This window comes from Herpailurus yagouaroundi, unplaced genomic scaffold (assembly GCF_014898765.1).
Source record: "Herpailurus yagouaroundi ecotype Mexico unplaced genomic scaffold, PumYag 215, whole genome shotgun sequence".
Taxonomy (NCBI): Eukaryota; Metazoa; Chordata; class Mammalia; order Carnivora; family Felidae; genus Herpailurus; species Herpailurus yagouaroundi.
In genome coordinates, this window is record NW_024412446.1 from 1800988 (window position 1) to 1821728 (window position 20741).

Here is a 20741-nt window from a genome sequence, read left to right on the forward strand (position 1 = left end):
TTTTAACTTGCTGTCTAGATTCCTACTTAGAGTTTACCAAGCTGGTTAGAATGAGAATCAGGACTGACAGGAGACATGAAGGTCAATGTACAGGAAGTGGATAAAAGGGGATAGTACAGAAGCTTTTCCTTGAAGAACAAGAGGTATAGAAGCTCTCAGGAAAAACCCAAGTTAGACCTCATAAAGTGGGTAGTGAATAGGTAGCAGCCTTCTTCTTGAGAAAAGAAAGCATTTATCTGCCTATGAAGAAGATATTTTATCAGTTTGCAAACAATGTGAAACATAGACCTGCTCTTTATAGACATACTTAGAAACACTTTAGAAGAACAAAGCGCCTTCCATATACTGTGATACACTTGTTAAGTAACACCTGTTATAGCTTATCAACTTTTAAAGAAGATTCCTTTATGAGCCATACAGATGGGAAACTGGTTAAAGAAAAGTAGGGGTTGAGTGTATATTGTTGTCTGAAGATTTCAGTGTGAAAGCAAATCTAATTAATTAAGAGATGAACTAAAATACTGATCTAACTTTGTGCAAAAGAATCTTTTTCTTCTTGCTGTTAAGAGTCTGCAAAATGGGCACAAATTATTCTGGCTATTAGTAAGTTTCTGTGAAATGCTGAAACAAATTTTAAGAATAAATGTTTTTGGCAAAGAGCTGTTCCAAGTTGTCATGATTATGTGGAAATGTAAAGATTACTGAGGTGTTTAAATTTTTCATTCAGACCACCTTTGACTTTGAGGTATTTTTGTATTGACATCGTGTGTGTGTGTGCGTGTGTGTGTGTGCGTGTGTGTGTGTGTGTGTGTGTTTATTGCTAATCTAATACTTGGAGAAAAAAATCCTCTACTCCAACAGCAAGAATTCAGCTTTGTGTGAAATACCGTCTTAGAAATACTACAGAAACACTTCAGTTCTGTGTAGTAAAATTCATGCCACTGGATAGTCAGGTTGGTGAAAATATATGGGTGGAGGAAGGATGAAAATAATTTAAGTGCCTCTGCTGAGATAAGTATTTTCCAATATTTTCACTCATTTAGCAATTCAAAGCACATTCTCTGATAGCACCAAGTTGATTAAATTTTGAAATGGATTAACCTATGGATTTGAAAATATTAACACTTTTGTGTACCATAAGAAGAATGTAATAGATATTTGTAAAAGTTCTTGTTAGAGCGCAAGGTTTTATGAAAACAAACACCATAGTTAATTAAGCATTTTTAATATCATAAGTCAATAAGGAAACTGAACCAGATTCAGGATTGAAATAATGTAGTCCTCCACGAAGATCTCAAAAGCCAGATTTTTCACCTCAACCTAAGAAGGAAAACAGCAAAGTATCAGCAATTCAAAAGAATATCAAAGAAACATTCTTATACATAATAAAATCAGTATGCAAATAGATTAAAACATACCAATGTGGAAAAACCACAACCAGAATCAGCTCAGAGAGAAGATTAGGGGATCATACCCTGGTCAAGGCCAACACCGAAGCAGTGGCAATACCAGGTCAGACTATACTTCACTCATCATCGCATCATTCCATTTCACATCCTTCTATATCTAAGAGCAGCCCAACACTCTCCACATCCAAGAAAACTTAGGTTAACCTATGAAAAAAATAAAGGCTTCTTTATAGATAAGTTTCAACCATGGGTTTTCAACAAATACTTTATTTTCCATTATGTTTTGCTTTAAGCAAGTCTGCTGTACAAAAATGCAAACTTGGAGGAACTTTTTTGCTTTTGAAATACAGGAGAGTGGAGAAGCATTTATGATTAAAAAAATTTTTTTTTAATGTTTATTTATTTTTGAGAGAGGGAGAGAGAATCCCAAGCAGGCTCCAGGCTGTCAGTGCAGAGCCCGACGGATGCAGGGCTCCATCCCACCAACTGTGAGATCGTGACTGGAGCCAAAATCAAGGGTTGGATGCTTAAATGACTGAGTCACCCAGGCGCCCCCCAAATTTTTTTTTAATGAGCCCAAACACTAGGCATGATAAAATTTCAGGGATGTCTGTGAAGAGATTTATCATCCTAAAGCAAAAGCTTTAGAAAAGATTTTCTACTACATTCCATTATAAACTCCAGCTCATTTAATATACAGTTTGATTTATAATTCTGCTCCTAACAAAGAGAAGAAGTATAGTCATAAAATCTTTATACTGGAATCTTCTATCTTAAAAGTCCAAGATCCAGAGAGGCTACGTTTTGCCAAAGGTTCACAACAAATTAACTAACAGTAGAGCTGGAAAGAGAACAGAGGTTTGATGATCAGATTTACATTTTTCCACTACCAGTTAAATATGAGGCTTAATTTCATTTTTCTCCAGGCCATAGGAAAGATAAAAGAAGCAATGCAAGGGGCGCCTGGGTGGCTCAGTCGGTTGAGCATCCGACTTTGGCTCAGGTCATGATCTCAGAGTCTGTGAGTTCGAGCCCTGTGTCGGGCTCTGTGCTGACAGCCCAGAGCCTGGAGCCTGCTTCAGATTCTATGTCTCCCTCTCTCTCTGCCCCTTCCCTGCTAATGTTCTGTCTCTCTCTGTCTCAAAAATAAATAAAAAATTTTAAAAAAAAAGAAAATTTAAAAAAATGTTTAAAAAAAAAGAAGCAATGCAAAGTGTAAGTAATTCAAAACCTGGATAATCAATTTCTGAGTAAGAAATTGTAAGTAAGAAAAGTGAGTGAGTAAGAAAAGAAAGCTGACTGCATTTCATTTATTCGAAATGACACCTTCTGGTGGTATGTTGTCACTGATGTGGAAAAGTACTTGGATCACAATGTCACCCTCCCCAGCCTTTCAGCATGGTGTTGTCAGTACCTAAGTAACAATTCTGGAGACAGCACATGCTTCCTTCAGCCATCTATAAATGTCAATAGATTGATACTCCTTAGTTAAAAATTGACAGCTGTTGGTCTGTGTTAACCATTCAGCAATTAAACTCCATTAAAAAGGGGCGGGGGGCGAGGGGACTAACAAAGTGCCTGTTTTACAGGGGCTACCCTGGAGTCTTTAGTTCATCTTCCTACACCGGTGAAGTACACATTAAAAACGAGGAAAACAGAGGCTGAGAGAACTTAAATAACTTTGTCTAAAAGCACGAAACTTGGGAGCGGAGCTCCAAGTGTGCTCCCGCCATTCACAGCACGCACACATTCCTAGTTCTCTTCCTCAGTACACTTTGCTCCATCTGGAGTGCCTCCCCCAACCCTTTCAACCTGGAGAACTTCTAATTATAGTAACCTTACTCAAACGTCACCTTCTCTAAGTGGTCTCTAACTCTGTCATCCTCTCGTCTCACTTACACAGCACTTTTCCCCACCACAGCACGCCACCACACGCTACTTATTTACCCATGCACATACCCCTCCTTCCATCTCTGCCATCAGCCCCATGGCACGTACTTCCTCAAGAACCAGGCCAGTGTCTTCCTGGCCTTTGCATCCATCGCACTCGGAACAGTGCCTGGTACATAGGACGAGGCTCAATAAATGAACGTTTAATTCGGTCACTGGGCGCCCCTCTCTCCTAAACTTAAACTCCTAGATTACAAAGTCATCAGCACAATTTAAAAAGCCAACTTACCTCCAATACTGCACGCAGGTAACCATACACGCATCTCTAAGCCCTCCCTCCCCTAGCTTCTACCTCATGGCGGTCTCCACGGCGCGCTGCGCAGGTCAACCGGTGCTTCCATACAATGGACTCTCAACAAAATAATAATAATAAAGTCCAAACCCCACCGACTTCAGGAAAGACTGAGAGGGACCGTACTTGCAGGGAAATACGAGTAAGGCCGAAGCCAGGGCTCAAACTAAAGACCCAGGCACGAGTCCAAAGCCCGCTCTCCGAACTCCTCAAGCTCCTACGCCCTGTCTCGGGAGGTTTGCTCCGGCCCGCGGAGACTGACAGCAGCAGTCACTCGGACTTTCGGCTCCTGGCTACAACTCAGCCCCGCTTCCCGCTTGCCGGTAGCCTAGCTTTGCTGCAGCTCGCGAGACCTCCCCGCCCAGAACAGCCTCCGCCGGACAACCAATCCTCCGGCCGCCATTGAGTCACGTGGGTCACAGCCTTTGTCGGGCGGGTGCGAGGAGCAGCCAATCGGAGGGCCAGGCGACACTGAGGCGTGGAGCGGGACGGAGGGCGGAAGCGCCTTTTCGGTTGCTTCTTAGTGTGGGGGTCTTCGCCTTCAGGCTAGTGCTTTTTCAGCCTTTGAGCGATTCCTGCCTGCCTCTCAACTCCCTGCCCTTGGACTTTGGGACGTCTTTTGCCAGTTGCCGGTCCTTTGTTTTACAACCGGGGAGGGCATCTGAAAGAGTTGTGCCCGGTATTTCCGGGAAGAATTATCGATTCGGATAGTGATCCAATAGGATTTACTGCACTTGTCCGATTCCCGCGGGAGGGCTGAGGGCTGGGGGCTGGGAGGAATGTGTCCCTTTCCATTCTGTGAACTCTTTCGTTGATCGGGCGCTTGGACGCTTCCTAGATCAGCTTTCCGCAAGAAAAGTGCAGCTAAATATCAAAGAAATGCGCAGGAGAACTGGAAAGACTTCCTGGAAGAGGTGGCATTTGATCTGCGTCTGGAAAGATGGATGGGTTTTGAAAATTAGGAGATTCTGGCAGATTTGACGCCCGAATTAAATGAGAAAGCATGGGGGAACTTGGAAATGTAAGTAAAGTCGAAAAAATGTAGTGTTTCTAAATTTGGTGAGTTAGAAAACACGAGGGGATACTTAATATGTATGTCCTCTAGCACCAAAGACAACAAAAACCCAAAAAAGCCTGGAGCACAACCCAGACTATCTAATCAGAAATTCTAGCGTTGGATCCCAGGCAGATGTATTATTGAAAGGTGACCCAGGGATGATTCTGATTCATACCAAAGTCTGAGGACCGCTATTAGTGTTAAAGAAAGGAGGTGGTGGGAAATTTGAAAGACAAATCAAGACTTCATCAAAGATGGTGGCTTACTGGCTGTGTAGATTACTCTGGAGAAAGTGGGAGACTTGAAGATTTCAGAGTGGGAGTTGATCAGTGATCAGAGCTGTACTTTTGACAACTATGTATGCAAATGTGTTTTTAAATAGATCAAAGGAGGGCGAAGTGAAAGAAAGGGAAACTATAGCAAGTGATTGGCATAGGTGAGAGCTAAGAAGAACCTAAATTAGGATTGTGGAAGTGGAAATTGAGAGGTGGCATATGAAAAGCAGCGTGAGGAATGTGATGAGTGTCAGAAAGGGATGGGTAGAAGGTGTCAACCTAAATAAAAAGGAAGACTGAGACAAGTGCAAAATTGTCAAAAAGATGAGCTTATTTAGGAAGAGCAGAGGAGTTGCAGTTCAAGACTTGCAAACGTTAGCAAGTTACATTGAGTCCCTTGAGAGTTTGGGATAGGCTGCATATTTGGGTAGGGAATGTAAGGAGGAGAGAGCTCAGTTTAGAGTCTGTTAAAATAAAAAACAAAGGGAGGCCAGATTTGAAAATTCACCAAGCAAACCAGACCAGACCAGTCTGGTCATACAAACAAACTTCAATTCAGCTTCCTTTGCAAGACCAACCTGACCTGGGTTATTTCTTGTTTGTGCCTTTGGGAACCATAAGTAAAACTTAACCCCTGACCAACTCACTATCATTTAAGAAAATTCAAGGGATACCTGGGTGGCTCAATATGTTGAGTGCCTTGACTCTTGAATTGGGCTCAGGTCATGATATCACGACTTAGGAGATCGAGCCCAGTGTGGGGCTGAGCGTGGAGCCTGCTTGGGATTCTCTACCTCCCTCTTCCTCTGCCCCTCCCCTGTTTGCACATGTGTGCCCCTGTACACACAGTCTCTGTCTCTCTCTCTCTCAAAAATATATCAAGTATCAGTTTTCTGTAAATCAGGCATTTATGAGAAATGAGTCTCTCAGTCTTTTTATTTTCCTGAGGGCCCTTGTGTGAGATTTCATTTTCTCTCCTCTGGTTCCATTTTATTTTATTTTATTTTATTTTATTTTATTTTATTTATTTATTTATATGTATGTATGTATGTTTATTTTTTAGAGAAAGAGAGAACAGGGGAGGGGCAGAGAGAGGGAGACAGAGACTCTGAAGTGACCTCCACAGCAGACTCTGTGCTGATAGCAGAAAGCCAGATGTGAGGCCTGAAATCATGAACTGTGAGATCATGACCTGAGCCAAAGTCAGACGCTTAACCGACTGAGCCACCCAGGTGCCCCGCTCTGGTTCCATTTTAGATTGAAGTTCGAGAAATAAAAGGGAAGAATGTAGAGAAATGGAGTGTCTCTGTACCAGACCTATTAAGGATTTCCATTGTAGTTTCAGGACAGGAGACATTAGACAGTGAAGATAATGGGTCTTTTCATGTGCTATTCTTCTACCTGGTTTCCCTTTCTTTCCCCATCTCTCCCTCTCAACCTGGTGCATTCTTTTTTTTTTTTTTTTTAATGTTTATTCATTTTGAGAGACAGTGCACGAGTAGGGGAGGGGCAGAAAGAGAGGTGGAGAGAGAGAATCCAAAGCAGGCTTCTTGCTGTGAGCACAGAGCCCAACGTGGGGCTCGATTCCACAAACTGTGAGATTGTGACCTGAGCCCAAATCAAGAGTTGGACACAACTGATTGAGCCACCCAGGTGCCCCTCAACCTGGTACATTCTTACTTGCAGGTTGCAACTCACGTACCATCTCATTTATGAAATCTTATACTCACGAGCATAGTTACTGTCACTCCTCAGAACACCCAGAGCACACTGTTCATATGTTATTAGCTCTCCAGAGTGGCACTAGGGTATAATGGTCATGCATGTGACTATATTTGCAAGCTGTTATAAGAGTTGAATGAGCACACAGAGAATGCATAGCAGGTAAAGTGCTCAACTGATGTTATTATATCTGTTGAATTGCAATGAGTTAATACATGCTTTTCCTCTCTAGATTGTGAGCAGGACGTGTATCTTATTCTGGCTAACAGTAAGGCTGCATGGCAGAATGATAGTAAATGAGTTTGGCAAGAGACAGGGGTTCAGATCCCAGCTCTGTTACTTACTAGGTGTGTAGCCTTGAGCTTTACTTCCCTGAATTCAGTTTCTTCATTTATAAGATGATGAAAATAATGCATGTCTTACAAGTTGTCATAAGGACAATTTGAGACCATCAGAGTTGCATATCTGGCCCAAAGAAGCCAATCACTAAATAGCAGTTTTTATTGTGACATGTAGCCCCAGGCTACACTTCGTTCTCACAGGAGTTGTACAAAGAAGACACTATTATTATCTCTAATTTACACAGAAGGAATCTGAGGCTTTGGTTAGCATAACTAAGGTCTCAAAGCTAGAAAGGGCCAGAGCAAGGATTTCAACATCTCAGATGCTCAAACAATAGCTGATTGAATGAGAGAATGAGTGAAAGTTAGGAGACTTAGCTAGGGTCAGTCAGTGGTGAGGGACAGCCAGCACTGTTGCTCTCGGTCACTATGTTCTCCATAGTCTTTGAACAATCTCTATGAATGAACCGAGAGTAGATGGACACTGGTATTTGTCAGTTTGTGTGTAGTGTGTACAAAGGTTGTGCCCTAACTACCTCTGTTGATAAAATGAAATACTTAGTGAATAAACACATCTTAAATAAATTGGAGGGGCGCCTGGGTGGCTCAGTTGGTTAAGCGTCCGACTTCAGCTCAGGTCACGATCTCGCGGTCCGTGAGTTCGAGCCCCGCGTCGGGCTCTGGGCTGATGACTCAGAGCCTGGAGCCTGCTTCCGATTCTGTGTCTCCCTCTCTCTCTGCCCCTCCCCCATTCATGCTCTGTCTCTCTCTGTCCCCAAAATAAATAAACATTAAAAAAAAATTAAAAAAAAAATAAATTGGAGGTGAGAAATTTGGGGAAATGTACAAAGGATGTTCATATGGAGCTAGAATCTCAGAAAACATTGTCTATCATAGTTGTCATCAGCATCCAAGTAATAGCAGTGAGACTTGGCAATCACGAGAGTATAGGTTTGCTAGTTCAAAAGCAATTAGATTTGTTTTGTGGGTCCCAGCAGGTGGAAATTATAGGGAGACAAATTATAACTGAAAATCAGGAAGCCGTTTCTAACAGAGCTGTCAGAAAATAGAAGGGACTAATTTGAGAGGTAGTGAGTTACTGTTGCTGGAGGTGTTCAAGCAGTTGCTGAAAAGATTTGTTGGGAGTCGAGAATATTATAGAGAAGACTTAGGAATCAGATAAATGGTTGGACTGGAAGATTTTTAAAGTTCCTTCCAACACTTCTGTGATTCTATTATATGAACAGAAATTTCTCTAAGAGCCATATGTTTACATTTACCTACAGAAGATGCTCACATATGAAAAAAACAATTCATCAGGCTGATTCTGGTTTGTCTGGAGGAAGTGAGAAGGCAGCCAAGAGCAAACAAATGGCAGAGGAGGGTACCCATCCTGCGGATGCCTGCTTTTTTCCCCTCTTGCTGGGCATAAACAACACCCATATGGCCTCTACTTGGAGGAGATCACACAGAAGAAATGGTTCTCTTCTCCTAGAGGAAGAATTTTGATTTGGGTTAGTAAATATTTTGCTTTGCATTTAATAAGAGCTAACAAGGCCGTTTGTGAAACATTTGCTTCAGAGCCCTGAGTTCAAATTGGATGGCTGCTCTCTGGTCCGTGAAGCAAAAAGGAAAATCGACCATAGTTTAAGGACTATGTTCCAAAGGCTCATGTTTTCTTCTGAGCCTTGGAGGCTCCCGCAGCACAGGGTAGAACTATTTAGAAGAGAAAGAACACTCCTGCTCCTACTTCACACTGTGTATGAAGAAACGTATTTTTAGAAGAAGGTTTGAGAAGCTATAACGGTTTCTGCATTTGGTATCAATAGACATTCTTCCAGGAGTAAAATGTTTTAAATGTATAAAATAGTGCATAAAGAACACCAACTTTTATGTTTGTTTTTATAGTAAGACCACATCACATATACCCCAGAACTATTCTCCCTTAGTTCTCTATTGGCTTCCTTTCCCTTTGAATTATAAATAGGAGCAACTTTTGGCTCAACTTCTGCCTCTGCATATTCTGTATAACTTGCTTTGGCTGCTCTGCCAATCCGTGCCCTTTATCTCTGGGCTCACTGTTGTTGCTTCCTGACTTTAAATGAAAAACGACTAACAGTTTCAGCAATGGAATCTTTCTGTTATGGCAAAATATTAAGCATTCATCTTTACCTATACCTGTTCATGCTGGAAAGGCTTGGGAGCTTGCAATGTTGTTAGAAAATAGTAATATCAAAGAGTGTTTCCAATGTTAAAATGTATCTCCAGTAATCTGTAAGTTCAAAGAAAATATTGTAATCTCCAGGATTCTTGTTAATGTAGAAACCACATTTCTGTCCAAGTTATTTCCTGGAACCCCTTTCTGTTATTGTTTGGAGCACAGAGGGACTGCTGGGCTGGATGGTGTCCAGACCGACATGGAAATGCTCGATCCCAAGACAGTTGTACACGTGGGCAGGATGACTTTTGGAGAAGAGAGCAGGAAGAAGATGGCCAGTAGCTATCTGAAAAGAAGAGAGAATGCGAAAATCATCCAAGCTACCTGTGCGCTGTTAAATTCTGGAGGGGGTGTGATCAAAGCAGAGATTGATGATAAAACCTACAGTTAACGATGCCATGGGCTGGGGCAGGACCTGGAAACTTCTTTTCAGAAGCTCCTTCCTTCAGGTTCACAGAAATACCTTGACTACATGCAGCAGGGGCACAATCTCCTGATTTTTGTAAAGTCCTGGAGCCCAGATGTCTCCAGCCTCCCCCTAAGGATTTGCAGCTTGCGTTCCAATCTCTACCAGAGAGCCGTGACTTCCACTGTCAACCTGAGCGCCAGCAGTGCCTTGGAGCTTCTCAGAGAGAAGCAGTCTAGAGCCCAAAGAGGAAGATCAAGGGTGAAGGAGTGGAGTTCTCAGAAAGTTCCTTACGGATACATTCAGGAAGAGGAAGATAGGAGGGTGTCTGCCTCAGAACTGTTTCAAAAGGACAGGCTCCTGGGGCACCTGGGTGGCTCAGTCGGTTGAGCATCCGGCTTCGGCTCAGGTCATGATCTCATGGTTTGTGAGTTCGAGCCCCGTGTCGGGCTCTGTGCTGACAGCTCAGAGCCTGGAGCCTGTTTCAGATTCTGTGTCTCCTTCTCTCTCTGTTCCTCCCCTGCTCATGCTCTGTCTCTCTCTCAAAAATAAATAAACATTAAAAAAAATTTTTAAAAAATAAAAAAAACCAAAAGGACAGGCTCCTGTATAAGGAGAAACTCAATGTTACGGAGTCAACACGTGTGGAGCTTAAAAGGTTCACCACCAGAAAGATTGTCCCTCGGATTAAAGAAATGCTGCCTCATTACGTTTCTGCGTTTGCCAACACCCTCGGGGGATACCTAATTATTGGAGTAGATGATAAGAGCAAAGAAGTGTTTGGCTGTCAGAGAGAAAAAGTGAACCCTGACTTACTAAAAAAGGAAATAGAAAGCTGTGTAGAACAATTGCCAACCTTCCACTTCTGCTGTGAGAAGCCAAAGGTGCATTTCACAACCAAAATCTTGAATGTGTACCAAAACAACGTCCTGTATGGCTATGTCTGTGTGGTTCACATGGGGCCCTTCTGCTGTGTAGTATTCACAGAGGCCCTGGATTCCTGGATCATGAGGGACAATTCTGTCACAAGGCTGACGGCGGAGCACTGGGTAGCCATGATGCTGGATATTCAGTCAGGTAAAGCAGAAGAGAAGTCATAATCTAGTCAGCCAGGGAGGAACCCCTTCTGTGCCTTCCATGGGTATTTGGTCAGGTAATTTCGTTGAAGGATAGAAAGCAATTTTGCTTGCAAATATTCTCCCATTACAGGGTTCTTTTGAAAATATTTTCAGTTCCAGAGTGCCTGGCTGGCTGTCAGTGGAGTGTGTAACTCTTGATCTTGGGTTTGTGAGTTTGGGCCCCACGGCGGGTGTGGAGATTACTTAAAAATACAATCCTAAAAAAATATTTTCAGCTCCAAAGACCCAGAATATGAACTCTTTGAGGTCAAGAAATGCTTGGATTTTAGTCCACTTTTGGAAATTTATCCGATCAGCTATGAATTAGTGAAAGTTCCCTTATGCACGGTAACTGCCTGTTGAAAGAATTTTGTAGGCTGGTTTTTTAGTCAAAAACATTAATCAACAGGGTCACTCTGAAGTCAGTATTTGGGAGAAACACTGTTTAAGGATGACTTCACTAATTCTTTTTTAAAAAAATTTCTTTTAATATTTATTTATTCTTGAGAGAGAGAGAGAGAGACAGAGCATGAGTGGGGGAGGGGCAGAGAGAGAGGGAGATATAGAATCCAAAAGCAGGCTCCAGGCTCTGAGCTGTCAGCACAGAGCCTGATGTGGGGCTCGAACCCACCAGCCGGCTGATCATGACCTGAGCCGAAGTTGGTTGCCCAACGAACTGAGCCACCCAAGTGCCCCTCCACTAATTCCTTTAAGGTAAGCTTGTTGACAAATTTGAATGGTTTCTGTAACATTAAGAGCTAATGTCTTCAACCAGTGGGCTTGGGGCACTACCAAATGGGGAAAAACCAATGTAAAAGGAGATGCTGAGCAGGGAATGAGGGAGGGGAAGAAGGACTCATAGTGTTCTCACCTCCCTTACAATTTGGCTCAGAATCAGCCCTGGTGATTTCTAATCAATCCATAAAGGACTTACAGGTCAGTTTGTCTTCATGGTCAGTATGTTCCAAATTTGATAAGAGAAGCTGGGATCAAGACTCGAGTGATTTTGCTAAATCATTCTCCTGTCCTAAATTTGTTTGAGTTTACTTTTCTCATAGACACACACCCCAATCTAGAGATCCTGCCGCTTTCTGATCCAACTAAACCTTGAATGGGGGTTTAAACAAACTATAACAAAATAAAAAAAAAATACTGTGCTAACCTTTTTCTGATCAGCCACCAGCAGCCTTTCCTTTTAGGGGTGACCCAGAATCAGAATATCAGAGTTAGAAGGAAACGTTAGGGGCCACCAGCTCACGTTCGCACGAGAGAGAGGAAATGACTTGCCCAAAATGAGCCACACAGTGACTTAGAAGATGCATGACACTCCAAGAGTCCCCAGTCTTCATTGCCTAACATATGTGAACTGTTTGAGGCGTAGAAAGCATGAGTGGCTCAGGCACGCTGCACATCTCATGTCAACAGTAGTAAGGGCAATGAAAAAGAGTTTTCTTTTTTTATCTGAAACAACTTGCCGTGTGTTTGTTTAGCAACTTCCAGTCTCGCCACTGACTACAGCTTTCACCTGAGTTCACCAGCTCCATCAGCCCTAGGAAGCCCATCATCTCCCAAAAAAGTCCTGGAATTTAAGAGACCTCTACAACGTCTGTTTCCAGGTATTCCTTCTTCATTATAGCTGAAGGGACTTTGTTTTCTAAAACTGAGTTGGAGGATGGGGGCGCGTCTGGGCGGCTCGGTTGGTTAAGCATCTGACTCTTGACCTCAGCCTAGGTCTTGATTCAGGGTTGTGAATTCAAGTCCTGCATTGGGCTCCACGCTGGACATGAACCCTAAAAAAACAAAATTAAATTAAAGTTAAAATAGTAACAATAATAATAATAATAAAGTTGGGGAGTGCCTGCCTGGCTCAGTTGGTAGAGCATGAAACTCTTGATCTTGGGGTCATGAGTTTGAGCCCCACATTGAACATAGAGTTTACAAAAAATAATAAACTGGGAGGAATTGGTAGCAATTAGTCCAAGGCAATTAGTCCTTAAAGGAGGTCAAATGTAGACATAATGGTCCTGAAATAATATATATGATGGACTCTTGTTTCTCAGTTATTGTATCCACATTATATTTCTGTGTGCTTTGGGGCTTCCAGTCACGTATGGCTTTGTTCTCCAAATTTGAGAAAATATAGGAATTCTCTTAAATTCTTTAAGTCTATACCACAGCTGCCCCTGGCTTTCCAATCAGAAAGAGGTGAACTGGAGTGCCTGGGTGGCTTAATAGGTTAAGCATCTGACTGGCTCAGGTCATGATCTCACAGTCTGTAAGTTCGAGCCCCCTGTCAGGCTCTGTGCTGACTGCTCAGAGCCTGGAGCCTGCTTCGGATTCTGTGTCTCCTTCTCTTTCTGCTGCTCACTCTCTGTCTCTCTCATTCAAAAATAAACAGTGAAAAAAAAATTAAAAACAAAAGAGAGAGGTGAACCATGGGGTCACCTGGACTCTTCCTAAGGCAGAGCTTCTCAATCTTGGCACTATTGATATTGGAGCTCGATAATTTTTGTTGAGGGGGGCTGCCCTGTGACTTTGTTGGATATTTAGCAGCATTTCTGCCCTTACTCACTAGATGCTGGTAGCACCTTCTCCAGCTATGACAAAAAATATTCCAGATATTGCCAAATGTCCCCTAGGGGGCAAAACTGCCACAGGTTAAGAATCAATGTCCTAAAGGAAAGTTCTTGGATCCTTAAAGCACCAGGTACACACACACACACACACACACACACCTTAGCCAGAAGAAATACCTTCCTAACAGTAGTGGACCACTTGGGGTTGAGGAGAAGGTACCAGGAGGCTATTCTATTCTGTGAAGACTCCTCCCTATTGCCTTCTCCTGCACAAGAGCTGCCAGAAATAGGAAATTTGTAGTCCTGGCCTGTGAAGAGGGGGTGCTTTCTCTTTTTAAAAATTATTGAGTTAATTTAAAATTTTAATTCCAGAGTAGCTAATTACAGTGTTACATTAGTTTCAGGTGTACAATACAGTGATTCAGCAGTTCCATATATTACTCAGTGCTCATCAAGATAAGTGTACTCTTGGGGCGCCTGGGTGGCTCAGTCAGTTAAGCATCGGACTTCAACTTAGGTCATGATCTTGTGGTCTGTGAGTTCGAGCCCTGCCTCAGGCTCTGTGCTGACAGCCGGAAGCCTGCCTCAGATTCTGTGTCTCCCTCTCTCTCTGCCCCTTCCCCACTCACACTCAGCCTCTCAAAAAATCAATAAATGTTAAAATTTTTTTAAAAAGATAAGTGTATTCTTTTTTTTAGTGTTTAAAAACCACATTTAAAAAAAAAAAAATGCAAGCGGGGGAAGGGCAAGAGAGAATCCAAAGCAGGCTCCAGGCTCTGAGCTGTCAGCACAGAGCTCAGTGCGGAGCTCAAACTCACAAGCTGTGAGATCATTACCTGAGCCAAAGTTCGTGCTCAACTGACTGAGCCACCCAGGCACCCCAAGATAAGTGTACTCTTAATCCCCTTCATATCCATGCCTCTACCCACCTCTCCTGGGATAACCATCTGATTGTTCTCTATAGTTAAAAGTCTGTTTTTTGGTTTGTGTCTTTTCCCCTCTTTGTTCATTTGTTTTGTTTATTAAATTCCACATATGACTGAAATCATATTGTATTTTTATTTCTTTAGCTGACTTATTTCACTTAGCATAATACTCTCTAGTACCATCCATGTCATTGCAAATGGCAAGATTTCATTCTATGGCCAAAAATATTCCATATATATATATGTATATTTCCATATATATATATATATATTTCCATATACATATATATTTCCATGTGTGTGTGTGTGTGTGTATATATATATATATATATATATATATATATATATATATTTCTCACATCTTTATCCATTCAACTATCAATGGACATTTGGGCTGCTTCCATAGTTTGGCTATTGTAAGTAACGCTGCAATAATAAACATAGGGGTGCCTATATCCCTTTGAGTTAGCGTTTTCATATTCTTTGGGTAAATACCCAGTATTGTGATTACCAGGTCTTTCTAGATATGTCTCCTGAGCCAAGGGAAACAAAGGCAAAAATAAATTATTGGGCTACATCAAAATAAAGAGGGGGTGCTTTCTTTGTAGACGAGGAAACCCATAGTTCCATGGCTAGATTCATTTCTTCCTATGATGTTGCAGGAATACTTACAATATGCTTTTGTAAATTTTAGTTTATAATTTCTATTTCTTGCATTTTCAGTGACACAGGAAGAGATACAGTTTAAACCAGTATCCCTCTGTAAGAAGCTCTTCTCAGATCATAAAGGACTCAAGGAGTTAATGAAGACACAGATATATCCTTGTTCTCAGGGGATTGTGATATTTTCTAGAAGCTGGGCCAGTGATGTTGGCTTAAGGAAAGAGCGGGATGTCCTGTGCGATGCTCTTCTAATAGCAGTTAACAGTCCCCTGGTACTCCATACAATCTTAATACGCCCCGGTTGGATTGGAGGGCTTGAATATGGCCGAAACACTGTTCATCAGTTAAAGCAGAAACTGGGAACCATTGGTGGTTACACAGGGAAAGTGTGTGCTATCCCAAGGTTGATGCACCTGTCCAGCACACAGTGCAGCCCCAATGAAATCCCTGTTCCGGGCGCCTGGGTGGCTCAGTCGGTTGAGCGTCCGACTTCAGCTCAGGTCACGATCTCGCGGTCCGTGAGTTCGAGCCCCACGTCGGGCTCTGGGCTGATGGCTCAGAGCCTGGAGCCTGCTTCCATTCTGTGTCTCCCCCTCTCTCTGCCCCTCCCCCGTTCATGCCCTGTCTCTCTCTGTCTCAAAAATAAATAAAACGTTAAAAAAAAATTTTTTTTAAAGAAATCCCTGTTCACTACCCCCAGTCCTACATGGCTTGCTGCCAAGGATGAAATGGAAGACTTGTTGCCGGCCTTTATCATAGTCTCACTGTGTTCCAGATCTCTTCTGAGTGACCAGCTGGGCTGTGAATTTTTCAACTTGCTCATAGAGGAGCAATGTGAGTTGCTTTCAGAAAGCCTTCAGGAGCCGTGAGAATTTATCCACTACTTTCCAGGAACCAGGAAGACAGCCCTAGCCATAAAGATCGTGGAGAAAATTAAGCATTTGTTGCACTGCAAACCAAAAGAGATCCTTTATGTTTGTGAAAGTGACTCTTTAAAGGATTATGTGATGTAAGAGTGCCACTGACTCAACATGATAAACATATTTAGTCAGTCTTTTCGACAGTATCTCAAGAGTAATCTGCGTTTCTAGTTTAAGACGTTGTGAGGCCTTAGCTGCATAAATCTGAGAGCCCAAACCCTATACACATCTCCAAATGATCAGGTAGTTGAGCTACAAATGGGTACTATGTAATGCTCAGGTTTAAACATCTCATTACAAATTAGCCAACTATATATATCACTTTAAATTTCTTTAACTAGAAACATTTTATTCCCTACAATCTCTGGCCTTAACTTTAAGAAAAGTGGAAATAAGCCTGTTTTGTTTTAAGTATACATTTTGCTTGATATTTAATGCTTCAAAGTCATAGAGTATTTCAGTTAATTAGACATTATACCTAACAGGAACTTGAATTTAAATACCCATTTCATTTTGTTTATAAACTGTTTTCATTTGTTTGACTTATTCTGAATCGACAACTGCAGAAAACATGCAAATTTGCCTCTGATTTAAGTCTTTACCTTTCAGTGTAGTAAAAAAAAAAAATTGGTTGTTATACAATCTAGCAAATGAGGGCAAACTCACTTTAATTTTTGGTTTGGTTTACTTATGTACCCAATAAATCTTTTGGGGCCCCACTTATATTCTAGGAATGTGTACATTTAGTGTTACCAGGGAAAAACATATTGAAGATGGGGCCCTAAAGATCCGATAAGGGAGATAAGAAAAAAATAAGCAAATTGAATGTTGCATAATTAATATGATAATAAGGATATGCTTATTTTAACTTAGGTTGGAGGTTGGCCAGCAAATAGTCCTGGGTGAAGGATCCTTTGGCATACTCTTAAGAAGTCAGTAGGAGAAGTGGAGGGCTTTTTAGGCAAAGGGCACACAGCAAGTGCAAAGGCACATGAGAGAATCAGAATGGTAGGTCTTACTGGAGTAGGGAGGGAGTAGAGGTATGTAGCAGGTGATGAAGTTAGAAAGGAAGGAGATTCCGAATTATGGAGGATCTTGTAAACTGTGCTAAGGGCTATGCTGTATGGGTAAGTTTAAAAATATCCCAGTCAAAAGGCAAACTCAACAAGTTATTTATTGAACCCCTAATATGAGGGGACTAAGAATCGGTGCTTTACTTCAAGAAGTCTACACAGTCGAAACAGGTACAGAAGAACGTAAGTAGCTGTGATTCAAGGCATAGGGGGAGCAAATCCCCAAGGACTGCATATATAAATCAGGAAATCTATAGGAATGAATGATGTTATTTGGATCTAAATTAGAGGAAAGAAACAACCAAGTTTACTTTGAAAAAATTACCTATATCTATCTATATAACGAAATTGGCTGTTTCTTGCCTCCTCTAATTTGTTCCTCCTCCTCTAGTACACTAAAACATACTACAAAGGAAAATTGAGCTAAGTAAACAGAGTAGCAGTCCCAGAGAGGCATAGCCCTGTAGATTTTCTATCTTACTTGACATGTCATGGAACTCAGCAACTTCCTGATGTTTTCCTTACCAAAATCTAAAAAGGCTTTGGTTTTGTACTACCAGTAAGTGGGGAAATAGGATTTGCTTTAGATAGGAATTCATCCTAGCCCATACCTCTTTTGCACATGAAAATTATGCCTCCAGGGACCTGCTTGCCTGCTCTAAAAAGGAAGAAAGTTAAGCAATGATAGTAACAAGTGGAAATTGCTTTTGAGATTTCCTGTCAATGTAATGAGCCTGTCTTTAGGGATTGTCTAGCAGCAGAAATGGACTAGTAATAGAAATGAAATCTCCTACCTGGGTTCATTTCAAAAATTTTCATGTGCAGATTTAATTAGATAACCCCAAAGAGTAGAGTTTGCAATTTATGTATTCTATCAGGTAACTTGTAAGTAGAGTAGTTTTGTAGTGTTTAAGACACCACTGAGTCAATGAATCAGTCTCCAGATGAGAACTAGCCTCTAATTCCGATGTAGATAGTGATGCATATGGTGTTCCCTTTGTATATATGCCTGAAACCTTATTCTCTCTTTCATCCTCTAGCCAACAAACCACCTGCAGAGTTGTGACTCGGAAAACCTTACAAGGGGAGTTCCTAGAGGTTAAACACATAGTGATGGATGAGACTGAGAATTTCTGCAGTAAATATGGAGACTAGTACTTGAAGGCCAGGAGCCTTCAAAGGTGAGCTCCCCTCAACCTTCCAAAGGTGAGGGGAGCTGGGAGTGAAAACCTTCATCATGGGATTCTCTGGATTTTTCTGGACCCTTTCCAAGTCCATCAGGCAGATATTAATGGCCTCCCCCCTTCATCTGCTCAGTTTCCTCAAAAAACAATCACCAATGGGATCCACTGTGCTCTGGAAATAGCAACGGTCACGAAAGAAGAAATGAGGAGGGATCAGAGCAAATCTGCCCTCTGGCAGGTCCCCAGACACACTGCCATTGTTCAGGGAAACTGCCTACAAGGAAGCAGTGTGTGCCCAGGGTCTGCCTGGGGTGGATGACACAGAGACTGGCCTCACTATGGAACAAATTGTGAAACACGTGGTGGAAAGGTGTCACCACCTGTTCCAATGTGGCTACCTGCCCAAAGACCTAGCCATTCTGTGCAGGAAAAGGGAGGACAGAGGACGCTATGAGCCTGCACTGCTAAAAGCAGTGGGATTATTTGTAACCCCCCTGGAGCAACGAAGGTTTCAACAGTTTTCAGGCCTGGAGAGGAAGATTGTGTTTGGGCTGAGTCCAGAATGTGCACTGTCAGAAGAAGCACATGAGCTCCGTTTTGCCTCATGAGCCATTAAACACCTCTACGTGCTTTATGAAAAGAGGGCAGCTTTCCGAAAATTATTTTAACAATACAGGTGCCAGAAAGAGCAGAGTCTCTTCTCTGGGGGAGGTGGCAGCTACTCCTTCTCACATATTGCAAGTGAGAAAGTCAAGGCACAGTAAGTACCGTGTGGAGCCAAGAAATGTCTCTTGGGAGTGACCTTTCACTCTGTGTGCTGTTACTGTCCTTTTCCTCCTCCTATACACTTATGGCAGACTGACGATTGGTCCCCTGCCTCTGGTTTTCCTATCCAGTCCATCTTTCAGGGACCGGCGGTTCTCCTTAAATGGGGAACTGACTGTGTGGCATTCCCTGCCAACGTATCTGCAGGGAGGCCCTGCAGGCCAGAAGCCAAACCAATTCTCAAGGCTTTCCATGACACACCCTGACTTCCTCTCCTAATGCGTCCTTTGTTATAACTCCTCTCCCAAGGCGTCTAAGGCAGCCCAGCCTCGCTGACCCATTTTGGGAGTGGGAGGGAGGATGCCCCCCAGGCTACTTACTTTAACTGGGTATCTCAGGGGCAGCACCTTGTTGAGTACCTCATACTGGCTCTGGGTCTCGAGCTTCATGGGCCCACAACTTGATTTCCTCTTTGCACTAAGCATGGATTGGTCTCTTGGAGATGGTTTGATGCCAGTCAAGCTCACAAAAGACCAACGCACACATGAAAATGTCACCCTGTCAGTTTACAGTGAGTACTGTAGTAGTAAGTGGGCCAGATGCTTTTGCTAATCCATATATTCAATGGCAACATTGGAAGCCAAATTATGAGCATAGCTTTGCAGCAATGGGGATCCCATTCAAATGTGTGAAGAGTCTAGGCAATATTCGACTAGTGCAGTCATCTCTAAAATCGGGATATTTCCACCACAAGGACTCAGACAGGTCAGGTTTTCAAAATAAAGCAAATTTATTTTTCTTCTCTCCTAGTTTCCAAAGTTTCCAGGTTGACCACCAACCCTCCCCTTACTCCTCCCAACACACACACACACACACACACACACACACACACACTGCTCATGTTCATCCTCTATCTGTTCATACGTTCACCTAGGCTCAAAACTGCTTATCCTCTGCTGCTGGCCTGGGAAATGGTCTGTCTGTAAGAGGCCTTTGCACATCCCTGAGCTCTTCCATTATGATTTGGTGTTAATTTTAACCAACAGCCTGGATGGCAACTCTACCACCCATGCCATCCCTACCGACTCCTGGCTTCTGGCTGTGCTTCTCTTCTCTGCCTTCAAAGCCTTGTCTGCCCCTCTACCTGCTGAAATCCTAGCTTGTCGATCAAGTCTTTGTTCAGAAGGCCAACTCCTCAAATTAAACGTTCGCCATCCCCCTGATCTAAATTTTGTCTCTCCTTTTGCAGCCATTCTCTGGCTTAGAAACTTTTTGAGGATTGTGCCAAAGTCATTATAAACTGTGCCAGAGAAGTAGCTGTCAGCATAACAAGATCTACGTAATACTCTCCTATCATGTTTTCTTTCCAGTGTATGTGAAGTAGAAATAAACACATTTCCCTTTCTCTGGTCAGCCCCCAAACAGCTAAGCCAATGCCGTGCTCTTCAATGCAAACTTGCTTTCCTGTTTCTAAGGATTTTTAAGTTGCTTTGGAAATATTCCAGCTTCCAGATTGCTTTTTAACTTTTATTTGTGTTTGAGAGGCAGAGAGAGACAGAGCATGAGCTGGGGAGGGGCAGAGAGAGAGGGAGACACAGAATCGGAATCAGGCTGTCAGCAGAGCCTGATGCAGGGCTGGAACCCACAAACAGTGCGATTGTGACCTGAGCTGAAGTTGGACGCTTAACCGACTGGGACACCCAGGTGCCCCTCCAGATTGCTTTTAATTTCTAGAAAGGTTTCAGAAAACTTTATTGATGCTGGGCAGGCATGAATGCAAAAGAAAGTGTGGAAATATTCCTTTGGCTATAATTTCACATAAAGCCCATCACCTTTCCAAGAGATG

General features: G+C 42.5%; 1 protein-coding gene, 1 long non-coding RNA gene and 1 other non-coding gene across 7 annotated transcripts; 1 reads left to right on the forward strand and 2 right to left on the reverse strand.

Annotated features, from left to right (window-relative positions):
• Positions 1-1208: 1208 nt before the first annotated feature.
• Positions 1209-4028, reverse strand: LOC121017111 (uncharacterized). 5 transcript variants are annotated; one of them, XR_005784629.1, is made up of 4 exons: positions 3589-4028; positions 3369-3468; positions 1419-1613; positions 1209-1320 (listed from the first exon to the last, which is right to left on the reverse strand). It is a non-coding gene; the product is annotated as an uncharacterized LOC121017111 (long non-coding RNA). The 5 variants fall into 5 exon arrangements; XR_005784628.1 differs by having other exon boundaries at positions 1475-1613; positions 3589-4027; XR_005784630.1 differs by lacking the exon at positions 3369-3468 and having other exon boundaries at positions 1475-1613; positions 3589-4027.
• Positions 1445-1541, reverse strand: LOC121017406 (Z30 small nucleolar RNA). Its single transcript, XR_005784748.1, has one exon. It is a non-coding gene; the product is annotated as a Z30 small nucleolar RNA (small nucleolar RNA).
• Positions 4029-5064: 1036 nt separating the features above from the next.
• Positions 5065-20477, forward strand: SLFN14 (schlafen family member 14). The gene is given in 8 exon segments (XM_040455090.1): positions 5065-5144; positions 9430-10026; positions 10272-10747; positions 12279-12404; positions 15014-15402; positions 15631-15962; positions 17987-18341; positions 18343-20477. Coding segments are annotated over 8 exon segments (2811 nt in total). The 3' UTR covers positions 18799-20477.
• The last annotated feature ends 264 nt before the right edge of the window (positions 20478-20741 follow it).